Below are 15800 nucleotides of genomic sequence, written 5' to 3' on the forward strand. Positions count from 1 at the left end.
GCCTTTCCAAATATATGTAAATCCTGTCCCTCAGGTTTCCCTCCAACACCTTGCGCATCACCGACGTCAAGCTCACTGGTCTATAGTTCCCTGGATTGTCCTCCTCAACTTTCTTAAATAGTGGTACCCAATTTGTCAACCTCCAGTCGTCTGGCACCTCACTTGTGACTATCAATGTTAGAAATATCTCAGCAAAGGGCCCAGTAATCACATCTCTCGTTTCCCAACGAGTTCTGTGGTACACCTGATCAGACATCCAGCACTTCCTTCTTTGTAATATGGACATTTTTTTCAAGATGTCACCATCTATTTCCCTATATTCTATATCTTCCATGGCCTTTTCTACAGTAAACACTGATGCAATATTAAAGTTTACTATCTCCTCCATCTCCTGCAGCTCCACACAAAGGCCTCCTTGCTGATCTTTGAAAGGCCCTATTGTCTCCGTAGTTACCCTTTTGTCCTTAATATATTTGTAAAAAGCCTTTGAATTCTCCTTGACCCGATTTGACAAGGCTATCTCATGTTCCCCATTTGCTCTTCTGACTTCCTTCTTAAGTATACTCCTACTGTCTTTATACTCTTCCAAGGATTCAATCGATCTATCCTGTCTATACCTGTCATGCTTCCTTCTTTTCCTTAACCAAACACTGAATTTCTCCAGTCATCATGCATTCCCTTCACCTACCTAAAGTTCCATTCACTCTAACATGAATAAACTGTATCTGGACTCTCGTTACCCCATTTCTGAAGGCTTCCCATTTTCCAGCCATCCCTTTCTCTGCGAACATCTGCCCCAATCAGCTTTTGAAAGTTCTTGCAACATACCATCAAATTTACCTTTCTCCAATTTAGGACTTCAACTTTTAGATCTGGTCTATCCTGTTTCATTACTACTTAAAAACCAAAGGAATTATGGTCGCTGGCCCCAAACTATGGCAGTCCCAGACTATGTTTCGAAAGTTAAAATCCCCTACCATAACCACTTACAGATAAGTGAGATTTCCTGACAAATTTGCTTATCAATTTCCCACTGACTGTTAGGGGGTCTATAAATCAATCCCGATAAGGTGATCATCTCTTTGTTATTTCTCAGTTCCAACCAAACAACTTCCCCGGATGTATTTTCGGGAATATCCTCCCTCACCACAGCTATAATGCTATCCTTTATCAAAAATGCCAATCCCCCTCCTCTTTTGAACCCCTTTCTCTCCTTTCTGTAGCATTTGTATTCTGGAACATTATGCTGCCATTTGTGTCCATCACTGAGCCACGTTTCTCCAATTGCTATGATATCCCATTGCCATGTTCCTAACCATGCCTGGAGTTCTTCTGACTTTACTGTTAGTCCTCCTGCATTGAAATAAATGCAATTTATAAGTGCTATCTTGTTCATTGCTTGGTCTGTTCCTGCCCTGACTGTTTAACTCGCTTCATTTCTTAACTGTACTAGTCTCAGATTGATCTATCTCATCACTATCACAGTTGGTTCCCACCCCTGCACCAACCCCAACTATACCAGTTAAAACCTTTCCAAGCAGATCAAGCAATCTCCCTGCTGGTATGTTAGTCCCCTTCCAATTCGGGGCAATCTATCCTTCTTTTACAGGTCACTTCTATCTCAGAGGAGATTACAATCTTCCAAAACTGTGAATCCTTTTCCCATACACCAGCTGTTCAGCCACGCATTCATCTATTCATGAGGGCGGCACGGTGGCACAGTGGAGGGCGGCACGGTGGCACAGTGGAGGGCGGCACGGTGGCACAGTTGAGGGCGGCACGGTGGCACAGTGGTTAGCACTGCTGCCTCACAGCACCAGAGACCTGGGTTCAATTCCCGACTCAGGCGACTGACTGTGTGGAGTTTGCACGTTCTCCCCGTGTCTGCGTGGGTTTCCTCCGGGTGCTCTGGTTTCCTCCCACAGTCACAAAGATGTGCGGGTCAGGTGAATTGGCCATGCTAAATTGCCCGTAGTGTTAGGTAAGGGTATGGGTGGGTTGCGCTTCGGCGGGTCGGTGTGGACTTGTTGGGCCGAAGGGCCTGTTTCCACACTGTAAGTCTAATCTAATCTAATCTAATCTATTCTATCATCCTATTCCGACCCTCACTAGCTCGTAGCACCAGGAGTAATTCAGACATTACTACACTCGAAGACCTGTTTTTAAATTCTTGCTTAGCTTTCTGTGTACTTCATTCAGAATGTCATCCTTTTCCCTTCCTATGTCGTTGATTCCAATGTGTACAATGATGTCCTGCTGGTCCCTTCCCACTTTGAGAACATTCTGCACTCTCTGGCAACAGGGAGGCAGCACTCTATTCTGATTTTTCACGCCTGACCACAGTAACGTCTGTCTATGTCTCTGATTGGGAAGTCCCCTAAATCAGTCGATTTCTTGTGACCTAACACACCCCTCATTACATTAGAGTCTGTATCGGTACCAGAAACGTAGCTGTTCGTGCTACTTTCCCCAAAGAATCCATCACCCCCTACATTTCCAAAACAGTATACCTGTTTGAAATGGGGATAGTCACCGAATAGTTCTGCATTACCTGCCTACCTCTCTTAACGTAACTGGAGTTAACTCATCTATGTGACTCTATCTACGGCTTTTCTCCCTTCCAATAACTGCTATCCATTGCACCCGCTTGCTCTTGTAAATTCCTCATTACCCCAAACAGTCGCTCCAACTGATCCATTCAATCTGATAGCATTATAAACCAATGGCATTTGTTGCCGATATAATCCTCAGTAAGATGCAAACTCTCGCTAAACTCCCACATCTGACAAGAAGAGCATTTTTGCTCCTTCCCGTCCACAGACCCAGAAAATAGCACTGTCGTGTTCCTCTACAAAACAATGCTCCAGGCTAAATTAATACTAATTACTTCTGAGACATATCTCAACAAAGCATATCTCAATAAAGAACCCTCTTAATTCACTATTATAGATTTATAGCAAGGCAATACTTTAAACTATTCACTTTTCTGTTCTGTGCTATGACTTCTTCCAAGATCAGTTGTGAATTTCGCTGTTTGTTAAATTTCCTAGACACACTCTGATGTCCAGCGATGCATAAATGCAAACAACAAATGTAGTAACTGCCCGGGTTCAATGCTGTGTCAGTTAGCATCTTGGGTTTCATTCTGTCTCGGCATTTAAGTAGTTTATAATTCTGTTAAGTTTACAATCGTTTCAACGCATACCAATTTCGACTTTATTTTATTGTATTTTACATATAATGTTTGAATAAAGTGTGTTTTGATTCAAGACTGGTGGCTTGAACCATCGAATTGCATCCAGAACGCAACGCTTGGCACTTGTCTTTAAAATAAGAAAAGACTCATTTCCAGGGCTATCTTCTTCACATCTTTTGAACTGGTTCATAACAAAACTGCGTGACAGTGATTCACAAACTGTAACTTAGTCCCTTAGAGAAGTGGGCATGGACTTTGAGAATAGGTAATAGCTGAGAATAGCTGCAGAGCTGAATGAATGTGACAGTCATAGTGTCTGAAATAAGGGGACTGTAGTGACCTTTGCATATTCAATTTAGTACTAAGATAGATCCCATTGAGGCACAGCGGATTCCTCTCCCGGATTTAGAATGGTACAGCCCAATGACATCAGAAGCTCAATCAGGTGGCTCACCATCAGATTCTCAAGGGCAACCAAGGACTGGCAACAAAAGCTGATTCAACCAGCACAGCCAACCACGCATGAAAGATTAAAAAATAATGTGTAATGTTATTACATATTTCCTGAACCAGATATTGAACAGTTTAGTTGATCTAAAATCTGAAATGTTTCTTCTGTGTTTATACTTTGCCTCAGATTCACACACAGCATCAACTTATTCATCTGAGGAACAAATAACTAGAGAATCATTTGAGCAGGCGTCACTTACGTCCACAGGAATTGCAATCTCAGGTACAAATCAAATCGGGTTCATTTGTTCATTTGAATAACAGGGCAATTGTGCACGATCACAAGAGAAAGGTGTACTGACTGACTGGAATAGTTAGTTATTGAAGTAATCAGAATTATTGAGTAATGATTCCTTGATGCAATTGAGATGATGCTGTCAATTTAAAGACTTTGTTATGGGGATTTTTGAAGAGCAAACTAGTATTTCAATGTTTCAGTTGCGACGAATATGTCTAAGGCAACTGCATATTCTGAAAACAGCGCCTTTAACGTTTTGGGAGGATCTGCAGATGAAAATTTCAGACGATTTAGATTGAGCTTATTATTGGAGCCATTCAATTTGAAAATTGTCTATGTGGCAGGACAACAGGACATAATTGCCAATATGTTGCTGCAAATTGAAGAAAGAAAGAGGGAAACGTTCAGTGACAAGAAGAAAAGGCTGTACTGGACTGTAGTAGTGAATGTTTGGGTGTCTAATGTCAATGTGATGGATATCAGTACATGAAATGTTGTGTGAAAGGATTTTAAAAGTAAGGATATCTTTTCATATTGATGATTTCTTTTTGTGAGGGAGAGTTGTGGCAATGCTACGTCTTTCAGAGCTGTAATGTGCTATGTATTCTTTTGAAGAGAGATGTTATAAAAGAGGTACTAATCTACATATTTGAATTTTGTAAATTAAACAGCTTGTGAGGCCTTGAGGCTATTATTATAGTTGCAAGATTAGAAGCAGCCTGACTGGGTGGGATCAAGTTTCCCTAGAGCCAGCGTTTTCAGTTTTACTTTTTTCTCATAGAAGTTGCTTGTGTTTTGCTGCTGCATTTCAAAGCTGTAGTACATTTCTTCTTGGAACTTTCTTCCTCCGAGTTTCCTGTTCATGTTGTTTTCAATGGGGACTGGACCATTGCATTTCTCACAATCTATTTTAATGAATTTCTCTTTACAACAAGATTGTTTATTAAATGTAACTGCGTTGAACATTTTTTTGTTTGGCTGTTAAATTGTTTTATAATTCTGATAGGTTTTCCAGTAGATTCACGTTATCCTTATTCCATCTTTTTTATACCATTTTAAATATTTTGCATGAATAAGTGTGTTTTAAGTTAAGACTGGTAGTTTGACTTATCGAATTGCATCTGGAATGCAACACCTGGGAAGTTGCCTTAAAAAATAAGAAAAAGGTTCGGTTTTAAGCTGTCTTATTCATATATATTGAGCTGTTTAGGACTCGTTAATAACAAAAGAGCGTGAGAGGGACTCGGAAAATGGACTTTGAGAAGAATGCAATTCAATAGCTGAGAAGAGTTGTCATATGAATGTTAGAGTCACAGTATCCGAAATATAGGGACTGTAGTGATTTACAGATATTCAATTTAGTGCTAGGACATATTCCATTGAGGCAGACTAGATTCCTGTCCCTGATTTCAAGTGGTACAGCAGAATGACATCAGCGTGAACCGCAGCTCATGACTAGATTCTCAAAGACAACTTCAGGACAAGCACCGAAAGCTGGTTCACCCAGCGTAGCCCACGTCTGAGGAACAATTTACAAAGATATGGAATGTTATTTGATATTTCCTTGGCCAGACCAGTTGAGCTGATCTGACATCTAAAATGTCTCTTCTGTGTCTAGATCCAGACACAGCATCAAATCATTCGCCTGAAGAACAATCAACTGGAGAATCTTTTCAGCAGTCGTCACATATGCCCACTGGAACTGCAATCTCAGGTATAAGTGAAATTGCATTCATTTATAAAATTCAAAGCATATGAGTAATGGTACAGTGTCAACAAGAGGTAGGTGTTGTAGCGAATGGCTGAAATGGTTCGTTATGAAGGAGATGGAATCATTGAGTAATGATTCCTGGATAAAATTATAACTAAGCTGTCACTTTAAAAAGCTGACATTGTTTTGGGATTTTTCTACGACACATTGTAAACGTTGAGACAGTGAAGCGCCTACTGAGTCCGGCCTAACTCAATAATTTAAGAGGCCTTTAGGTTTGATTTGAAACGAATGCAACAATGGAAGAGGATTGTTCAGTTCTCCCAGAACAGGTTTCTAGTTTTTTAAAAAAAAATATTATGTAGCTACAGCAGCCAGGAACTGTTTGGGTCCCCGAAGAGTTGAAGCTTCAGTAAGTGATTACCAACTGTGACTTCCACTAAAATTTCTCTTGATGTTGAATGGCATGTCTCTGAATTTTACATTTTGCAAAGGGGACTGTTCATGGGGTATTATGAAATGGAAACAGTTAATTAGTAATGCGCGCAATCTCAATGCTTTGATTCTGTTTTCCAATAACTAATTTATTCGAAATTTCTCTTTCCTTTGTGTCTAGTTTAGCTATTGTCTTTAAGGAAGTTTTGTTCTGCTAACCATCGAGTGGTTTTAGCATTTGCAACACATCGGGAACACTCACTTCACATTTACCTATAAAATAAGCATTGGTTAGTCTTGAGGCAACCTTCTTAAAATATTTTGATATTATTTGGTCTGGTCCATAACACAGTAAAATGTGAGCGTCTATAAGCAGTGTGATTATTTCACTGGGTGACTTCTGCAGAAAGGTGTAGAAAATTTCACAGCACAGAGTTACATCAGAAGGCATTTGACAGCCTGAAAGCTGGAAGTCCAGTGTTAGCCAACTCTAATGAGGCAAAGACGTTCAAGGAGGCGTCGGTCCTGCACTCTTCCAAGAACGAGAGGATAGAAAGAAAACTTGTGTATTTTTTTTCTGATGAATGAATAATCATCAGCAGAAATATTCAAGGATTGAGACGGGAACTATCATTTTTACATTTAAAAATTCTAATAATAGCACCTTTAATTCTTTTTTTTGAGGACTTAAGGATGAAAATTCCAAATTATTTATATTGAGCTTATCATTATAGACATTTAATTCAAAAATGATGCACGTGACAGAATGACACAGAATCATTGCCGTTGCATTGTTGAGAGATTATTGAAGGAAGAGAGAAATGTTCAGTGATGAGAAAGAAAAACTCTGTACTGGACTATATTAGTCAATGTTTGCATGCTTAATGTCAACGCAATTAATTTGTACCTGCATATGTATTGTAGTATACAATAGGATAGGACTAAAGTTTTTTTTAAAAAAACCCTCCTTTGTAGACTGATGGTTCAGGTTTTGGAAGGGGAGTTTATGGTAATACTATGACTTTAAGAGATTTACTGTGTCCTCTTTTCTTTAAATGAGAGATTTTAAGAGGGAGGCATCAAACTGACTATTAGCAACCAATAACGTAAACAACTTGTGAGGCCTTTATTTTTTTTTGAATTGGACTATTCGAAGCAGCCTAACTAGATGGGAACAATTTCCCTTCGGGACAGAATTTTCAGTTTTAGTGTTTTCGCGTGCAGTTGCTGAACTCTTCAAGCTGCATTTCACAGCTGCTAGGGTAAAGACTATTGAGGAAGAGTGGCTTCCACTTCCTGATTTCGAGTGAGACAGCGCAATGATATCATCCGTTCAATAAGATAGCTCACCATCAGATTCTCAAAGACAAATTATAACAATAAAAGTTTTCACAACCAGCGCAGCCAACGTCCCACAGAAGATAAAAAAAAATGTTATTTCCTATTTCCTGTACCGGATATGAACCAGATCAGTTGATCTGAAATGTAAAATATCTCTTTTGTGTTTGTCCTTTGCTTCAGAAACAGGCACAGCATCAACTCGTTCATTTGAGGAACAATCAACTGGAGAATCTTTTGGGCAGGCGTCACATACGCCCACAAGAACTGCAATTTCAGGTATAAGGCAAATTGCAGTCATTTCTTAAATTCGATATTTGTGTGTACTGGTGCATGGTCAAGAAGGCATCAGTGAGGTCCTAACTGACTTGAATCGTTACTTATTGAAGGAGCTAGAATTATAGAGTAATGATTCCTTCATGGACTTCTAGCGATGCTGTAAATCCACTTTAAAATCAATATTTCCTCCTGCATTTTTTGAAGAGAGTCTGTAAAAACGTAAGCGATCAAATGCCTAATGGAGCTGCCCTCAATCAGTAAATGAAAAGTCCTTGATCTACTGTTTTGCAACAGATCTACGATTGGAATTGGAGTGGCTATTTTCTCAAAATAGCAGCTTTTTTTTATGGTATGAAGGATGAAAATTCCAGACAATTTACATTCAGCGGAGTATTGCAGCCATTCAATTTGGAAATTGTTAACGTGGCAGAATGACAGAAGGTAACTGCCGAATGGTTGTTGTGACTTTAATGAAGAAAGAGGGAGGTATTCAGTGATTAGAAGCTGAAGGTGCAACGGACTGTAGGAGGGAATGATTTCATGAATAAACTCAATGAAATATATACGGATCAGTTTATGCGTAGGTGTGCTAATACGATAAGACGAAAGGATTATAAAAATCAAGCTATCTTTGTGTAGAGACGATTCATCGTTGTGTGAATTTGAATCGTGGCAATATTATGACTTTAAGAGGTGTAATGTGTCTGGTTTCTTTTGGAGAGAGATTTTGAAACCGAGGTTTCAAGCTCTGCATCTGAAATCGATAATATAAACAACTGGTGAGGCCTTGGCGTTTTTTTAGGAGAAAGTGAGGTCTGCAAATGCTGGAGATCAGAGCTGAAAATGTCTTGCTGGAAAAGCGCAGCAGGTCAGGCAGCATCCAAGGAACAGGAAATTCGGCGTTTCGGGCATAAGCCCTTCATCAGCCCTCCATAAGCCCTTATTCCCGATGAAGGGCTTATGGCCGAAATTTTCGAATTTCCTGTTCCTTGGATGCTGCCTGACCTGCTGCGCTTTTCCAGCAACACATTTTCAGCCCGAGGCGTTTTTTGTAAAGTTATAATTTTAGAAGCAGCCAGAATGGGTGTGTTTTAAGTCTCCAAGAAACAGAATGTTGAGTTTAGTTTTTTGCAGTAGCAGTTGCTGGAAACGTGAAGCTGTATTACTAATCTCATCACATTTCCCCGGCTACTCTCTTTCTCAGCGTTTCTTTCAATGTTTTGTTTTTCCTTGTGGACTGGGGAAGTGCATGTTCAACAATCCATTTTACACTTAGGCACTTAAATACCTCATAATTCTGTTACATTTCAAATATTTAAGTTGTCTAAATTCCCTCTTTCATTTATTTTACTTTAAATATAGGGTATGCATAAAGTGTATTGTGCATTAAGACTGACAGTTTGACCCAAGAATTGCATCTGGAATGCAACGCCTGGCACTTGCCTTTAAAATAAGAGATTAGTATCTAGGCTATCTTCTTCATATTTTTGAAGTGGTTTGGTCTGCTTTGTAATACAGGAGAATGCCGTGACTGGTGACTTAAAAAATGTGATGTGGGTTCTCACAGAATTGGGACATGGACTTTGAGAGCATTGCAATGTAATAGCCGAGAAAAGCGATCACAAAATGTGAAATTCGTAGTATCAAAAATACTGTAGTATTTACAGATATTCAATTTAGTGCTAAGATAGAGTCCATTGAGGCATAGGGGATTTCTCTTCCGGATTTCGATTGGTACAACGCAATGACATCAGTGGCTCAAGAAGGCAGCTCTCCACCCCATTCGCAAAGACCATGAGGACTGATTGGTTCAACCAGTGCAACCTACGTCCCATGAAAGATTAAGAAGAATATGGAATTTTATTTCATATTTCCTGAACCAGATATTTAATTGGTCGAGTTGGTCTGAAAACTAAAATGTCTCTTCTGTGTTTATCCTTTGTTCCAGATACAGACACAGCATCACCTCATTCGTCTGAGGAAAAAACAACTAGAGAATCTTTTGAGCAGGCGTCACTTATGCCCTCGGGAACTGAAATTTCAGGTACAAGTCAAATTGAGTTCATTTGTTCAACTGAATAACTGTGGGAAAATGGTAAACTGTAGGTAGGTATGGTACTGACTGACTTGAATGGTTAGTTATTGAAGTAGTCAGAATTATTGAACAGTGATTCCTTGCTGCAAGTATGACGATGTTGTCACTTTAAAGGTCCTATTTTGTTTTTTTTTGGAGAGTGGAAACTATCATTTCAACCATTATTTTGTCAGTAATCTGTCTGAGACAATTACATATTTTGATAATAGCGCCTTTACTTTCCTAATAATGAAATTCCAGACTAGTCAGATTGAGATATTTTTGCAGCAATTCAATTGAAAATTGTACACATGGCACGACGACACAACATAATAACAGAAGCGTTGTTGCCACTTTAATGAAGTAAGAGGGAAGCTTTCAGTGATGAGAAAAAAACCTGTACTGGAATGTAGTCCTGAATGTTTCCATTCTTAGTGTCAATGCAATGGATATGTATCAGCATATTTATTGCTGTGTACTATAGGACAAGTTTAAACGTGTATAAAAATAAAGCTACATTTGTATATTGATGATTCTGTTTTTTTGTGAGGGGGAATTATAGCAATACTATGTGTTTAAGAGTTTAATGTGTCTTGTTTTATTTTGAAGAGAGATTTTAAAACAGGTACGAAGCTATCTATTTGAGTTCAACAATGTAAACAGCTTGTGAGATCTTGAGATTTTTGCTTTTTAAAATTGGAATATCAGAAGCAGCCTGACTGGGTGCAATCAAGATCCCCGAGAGCCAGGATTTTCCTTTGCTTTATTCGGAAGCAGTTGCTGGGGTCCGAAAGCTGCATTTGAAAGCTGCAATGCTTCTCTTCTTGAAACTTTCTTTCTTAGCGTTTTCTATTCATGTTTGTTTTCATTTAAGACTGGACAACTGCACGCCTGACGATCCATCTTGTTGGATTACTCTTTATAATAGTGGTGGTGTTCGGTTGGGGGTGGGGAAGCGACTCTGATGGATACTTAATATATGGCAGTCAAATTAATTATAAATTTGATCAGTTTTCCACTAGTTTGACGTTATCCCAATTCTACCTTTTATTGTATTTTAAAATAGTGCATGAATAAAGTGTGTTCTGATTCAAGACTGGTAATTTGATCAATCGAATTATATCCAGAATGCAACTTCCTTAAATATAAGAAAGGATTAGGGTACAGGCTATCTTCATATAATTTGAGGGGTTTAGGTTTAGTTCATTATAAAAGGGCGTGATAGTGACTCAGAAGAACGAACGTAATCCCTGAGAGAAATGTGACATGACTTTGAAATGAGAGCAATTGAGTAGCTGAGAAGAGTGATCCCATGAATGTGAGAGTCACAGTGTCCGAAACACAGGCACTGCAGTGATTTACAGATATTCACGTTAGTCAAGTTAGTGCGAGAATAGAACCCATTGAGGCAGATTGGATTCCTCACCCTCATTTCGAGTGGTACAACACAATGATAACACAAGGCAGCTCAAGAACCAGATTCTCGAAGACAACTAAGGGACAGGGAATGAAAGCTGGTTCAACCAGCACATGCTACATCCCACGAAACATTACAAACGATATGGAATATTATTTCATATTTCCTGAAAGAGATATTAACCACTTGAGTTTATCTGAAATCTCAAGCATCTCTTCTGTGTGTTAGCCTTTGCTTCAGATAAAAAACAGCATTAACTCAATCGCCGGAGGAACAGTTAACTGGAGAATCTATTGAGCAGGTGTCATTTATGCCCACAGGAACTGAAATCTCAAGTCACATTGGGTTCATTCGTTAAATTCAATAACTGTGAGTAACGACACATGGTCAACTATCGTTAGATGTGGTACTGGCTGTCTGAAATGATTCGTTCGTGAAGGGATGGAATTATTGCGTAATTATTCCAGGATGCAATTGTGACGATGCTGTCACTGGGAAAAGCTTATTTTATTTTGAATTATTTTGAAAGGAGGTTGTGAAGGTTGAGGTGCCGAAGTCTCTACAGATTCCAAACTAACTTAATAATTTAAGAGACCTTTGGTTTGCTTAAAACAGAGGCAGCAATGAAAGGGAAGTGGTCAGTTCTCCCAGATCAGATTTACTCTCTTCTTCAAGTTGTAGCGTCCATGAACTGCTTGGGCTCCCAGAAGAGATGGATCTTCAGTAAATTCTTCCAAACTGTGACTTCCTCAGAAATCATGTTGAATGACATGTATGAATCTATCTCTCAATTTTCCATTTTGTCAATGGGACTCTTTATGGAATGTTACAAGAGGGAACAGTTAATTTGTAACCTGTACTGTACCCATGGTTCGATTCAGTTTTCCTAACGCTAAGGTATTCTAAGTACCTCCTTCTTCTGTTTCTCTTTGAAATATTATCTTTAACTAAATTTAGTTTTGCTTAGCATCAATTGGTTTATTCAGTTTCATAACACCTGGAACAGCCACTTCACGTTTACCTTTAAAATAAGAAAATAAGTGCACCGTTTTGGATACTGTTGACGGGAATAACTTAACAGGGGAAAGCAGTGGCGCACCAGCTGCTCAGAAGGCAAGGAGAAAATGGAGCAGAGCAGTATTAGTAATTGGGGACTCGATAGTTATGGAGACAGATAGGAGGTTCTGGTGGCGATGAGAGAGACTCATGGTTGGTGTGTTGCTTCCCGGGTGCCAGGGTCCGGGATGTCTCTGATCATGTTTTGGGGATCCTTCGGCGGGCGGGAGAGCAGACCCAAGTCGTGGTCCACATTGGCACCAACGACATAGGTCAGAAGAGAGATGAGGACTTGAGGCAGAAGTTCAGCGAGCTAGGACGGAAGCTTAGAACTAGGATAATCAGAGTGGTTTTCTCCGGTTTGCTGCCCGTGCCACGTGCTAGTGAGGTGAGGAATAGGGAGAGAAAGGAGTTGAATACGTGGCTACAGGGATGGTGCAGGAGGGAGTGTTTCGGGTTTTGGGATAACTGGAGCTCTTTCTAGGGTACGTGGGACCTCTACAAGCAGGATGGTCTTCATCTAAGCCAGAAGGGTACCAATATCCTGGGTGGGAAATTCGCTAAAAGTATTAAAGTGGATTTAATCTAATATAGCAGGGGGATGGGGACCAAAATTGTAGGACAGGTACAGAAGAGGATGAGAGTAGGGAGTTCCAAAATCAAGTATCTGACACTGGCAAGCGAGAACCTGGATTGAAGTGTGTGTACTTCAACGCGAGGAGCATCCAAAATAAAGTGGGTGAACTGGCAGCGTGGGTTAGTGCCTGGGACATCGATGTTGTGGTCATTACGGAGACATGGATAGAGCAGGGACCGGAATGGCTGTTGCAGGTTCCGGGATTCAGATGTTTCAGTAAGAACAGAGAAGAGGGTAAAAGAGAGGGAGGTGTGGCATTGTTGATCAAGGACAATATTACAAATATAGAAAGGATGTTGGGGATTCGTTAACTAAGGTAAGAAACAGGAAAGGAGAAGTCACCATGCTGGGAGCTTTCTATAGACCTCCGAATAGTCCCAGTGATGTACAGGAAAGGATAGCAAAGATAATTCCCGATAGGAGTGAGAGAGGCAGGGTAGTTGTCATGGGGGACTTCAACTACCTAAATATTGACTGGGATCACTACAGTACGAGTACTATAGATGGGTCAGTTTTTGTCCAGTGTGTGCAGCAGGGCTTCCTGACACAGACTATAGACAGGCCTACAAGGGGCGAAGCCACTTTAGATTTAGTACTGGGTAAAGAGCCTGGCCATGTGTTTGATTTGAAAGTAGGTGAGCACTTTGGAGACAGTGATCATAATTTTGTCAGGTTTACTTTAGTGATAGAAAGGGATGGGTGTACTCCACTGACCAAGAGTTACAGTTGGGGGAAGGGAAATTACGATGCAATTAGGAAAGATTTAGGAAGCGTAGAATGGGAAAGGAAACTGCAGGGGATGAACACAATAAAAATATGGAACTTATTCAAAGAAAAGCCCATGTGTGTCCGAGATAAGTATTTGCCTGTCTGGCAGGGAGGAAGATATAGAACACGTGAGCCGTGGTTTACTAAGAAAGTGGAATGTGTTGCTGGAAAAACGCAGCAGGTCAGGCAGCATCCAAGGAGCAGGAGAATCGACGTTTCGGACATGAGCTCTTCTTCAGGAAGGGCTCATGCCCGAAACATCGATTCACCTGCTCCTTGGATGCTGCCTGACCTGCTGCGCTTTTCCAGCAACACATTTTCAGCTCTGATCTCCAACACCTGAAGTCCTCACTTTCTCCTAAGGAAGTGGAATCCTTGGTCAAGAAGAAGAGAAAGGCTTATGTTAGGACAAAATGTAAATACTCAATTAGGGCGCTTGAGGGTCACAAGGAAGTCGGGAAAGACCTAAAAAGAGAAGTCAGAAGAGCCAGGAAGAGACATGAGAAGTTGTTGGCTGATAGGATCAGGGTTAACCCTCTGGCTTTCCATAGGTATGTCAGGAATTAAAGAATGACGAGAGCTAAATTAGGGCCAATCAAGCAAAGTAGTGGAAAGTTGTGTGTGGTGTCAGAGGAGATAAGGGAAGCACTAAATAAATATTTTTCGATATAGATAATAAACATGTTGGCGAGGAAGATACAGAAATGCTTGCATCTAAACTAGAAGAGGTTGTGCTTCACAAGGAAGAGGTATTAGAAATACTGCAGAGTGTGAAAATAGACAAGTCACCTGGGCCAGATGGGATCTATCCAAGGATCCTCTGGGAAGCAAGGGAAGAGATTGCCGAGCCTTTGGCATTGATCTTCAAGTCATCATTGTGTACAGGAACAGTGCCTGAGGACTGGTGGATAGCAAACCTGGTTCCCTTGTTCAAACAGGGTTGTATAGAAAACCCTGGTAATTACAGACCAGTGAATCTCACTTCTGTTGTTGGCAAAGTGTTGGAAAAGGTTTTAAGAGATAGGATTTATAACCATCTAGAAAATAATAATCTGATCAGGGACAGTCAGCACGGTTTTGTGAAGGGTAGGTCGTGCCTAACGAATCTTATTGACTTTTTTGGCAAAGTGACCAAACAGGTAGATGACAGTAAGCCGGTTGATGTAGTGTATATAGATTTCAGGAAGGTTTTCGATAAGTTTCCTCAGAGTAGACTATTATACAAAATGCGGAGGAATGGGATTGTGGGTCAGATAGCAGTTTGCATCAGCAATTGGCTTGCTGAAAGAAAACAGAGGGTTGTAGTTGCTGGAACATGTTCGTCTCGGTGTCCAGTTACTAGCGTACAGCAAGTGTTGGTATTGGGTCCACTGCTGGTCGTCATTTTTATAAATGACCTGGAAGGGTGGGTTAGTAAATTTGTGGACAACACTACGGTCGGTGGAGTTGTGGATAATGATGAAGGATGTAGTAGGTTGCAGAGAGACATAGGTAGGATGCATAGCCGAGAGGTGGCAAATGGAGTTTAATGTGGACAAGCGTGAGGTGATACACTTTAGATGGAGTAATCGGAGTGCAAAGTACTGGGATAATGGTAAGATTCTTGAGTGTGCAGATGAGCAGAGAGAATCTCGGTGTCCATGTACACAGATCCCTGATTGACAGTGTTGCATACAGTGTTTTGGCCTGTATGAATAGACGGATTGAGTTCCAGAACCAGAAGGTTATGCGGCAGCTGTACAAAGCTCTGGTATGGCCACACTTGGAGTATTGTGTACAGTTCTGGTAACCGCATTATAAGAAGGATATGGACACTTTGGAAAGAGTGCAGAGGAAGTTTACTAGGATGTTGCCTGTTCTGGAAGGAATATCTAATGACGAAAGACATTTCATGAGGCTGTTCTCGTTAGAGAGAAGAAAGTTGAAAGGTGACTCAATAGAGACATACAAGATAATCAGAGGGTTAGATAGGGTGGACAGGGAGAGCCTTTTTCCAAGTATGGGGACGGCAAACACGAGGGGACACAACTTTAAATTGAGGGGAGTTAGGTATCAGACAGATGTCAGAGGTAGTTTCTTTACTCAAAGAGTAGTAAGGATATGGAATGCTTTGCCTGCAACGGTAGTAGATTCGCCAAGTT

General features: G+C 40.4%; 1 protein-coding gene across 1 annotated transcript in view; it reads left to right on the plus strand.

Annotated features, from left to right (window-relative positions):
- LOC132805590 (serine-rich adhesin for platelets-like) overlaps positions 1-15800 on the plus strand; it is a 110782-nt gene that overhangs the window by 66343 nt on the left and 28639 nt on the right. The window contains exons 23-26 of the mRNA XM_060820724.1: positions 3834-3929; positions 5563-5658; positions 7612-7707; positions 9656-9751. Coding sequence (XP_060676707.1) covers positions 3834-3929; positions 5563-5658; positions 7612-7707; positions 9656-9751 — 384 coding nt within the window. The remainder of the gene's footprint in view (positions 1-3833; positions 3930-5562; positions 5659-7611; positions 7708-9655; positions 9752-15800) is intronic.

The sequence above is a fragment of the Hemiscyllium ocellatum genome, chromosome 50, assembly GCF_020745735.1.
Source record: "Hemiscyllium ocellatum isolate sHemOce1 chromosome 50, sHemOce1.pat.X.cur, whole genome shotgun sequence".
Taxonomy (NCBI): Eukaryota; Metazoa; Chordata; class Chondrichthyes; order Orectolobiformes; family Hemiscylliidae; genus Hemiscyllium; species Hemiscyllium ocellatum.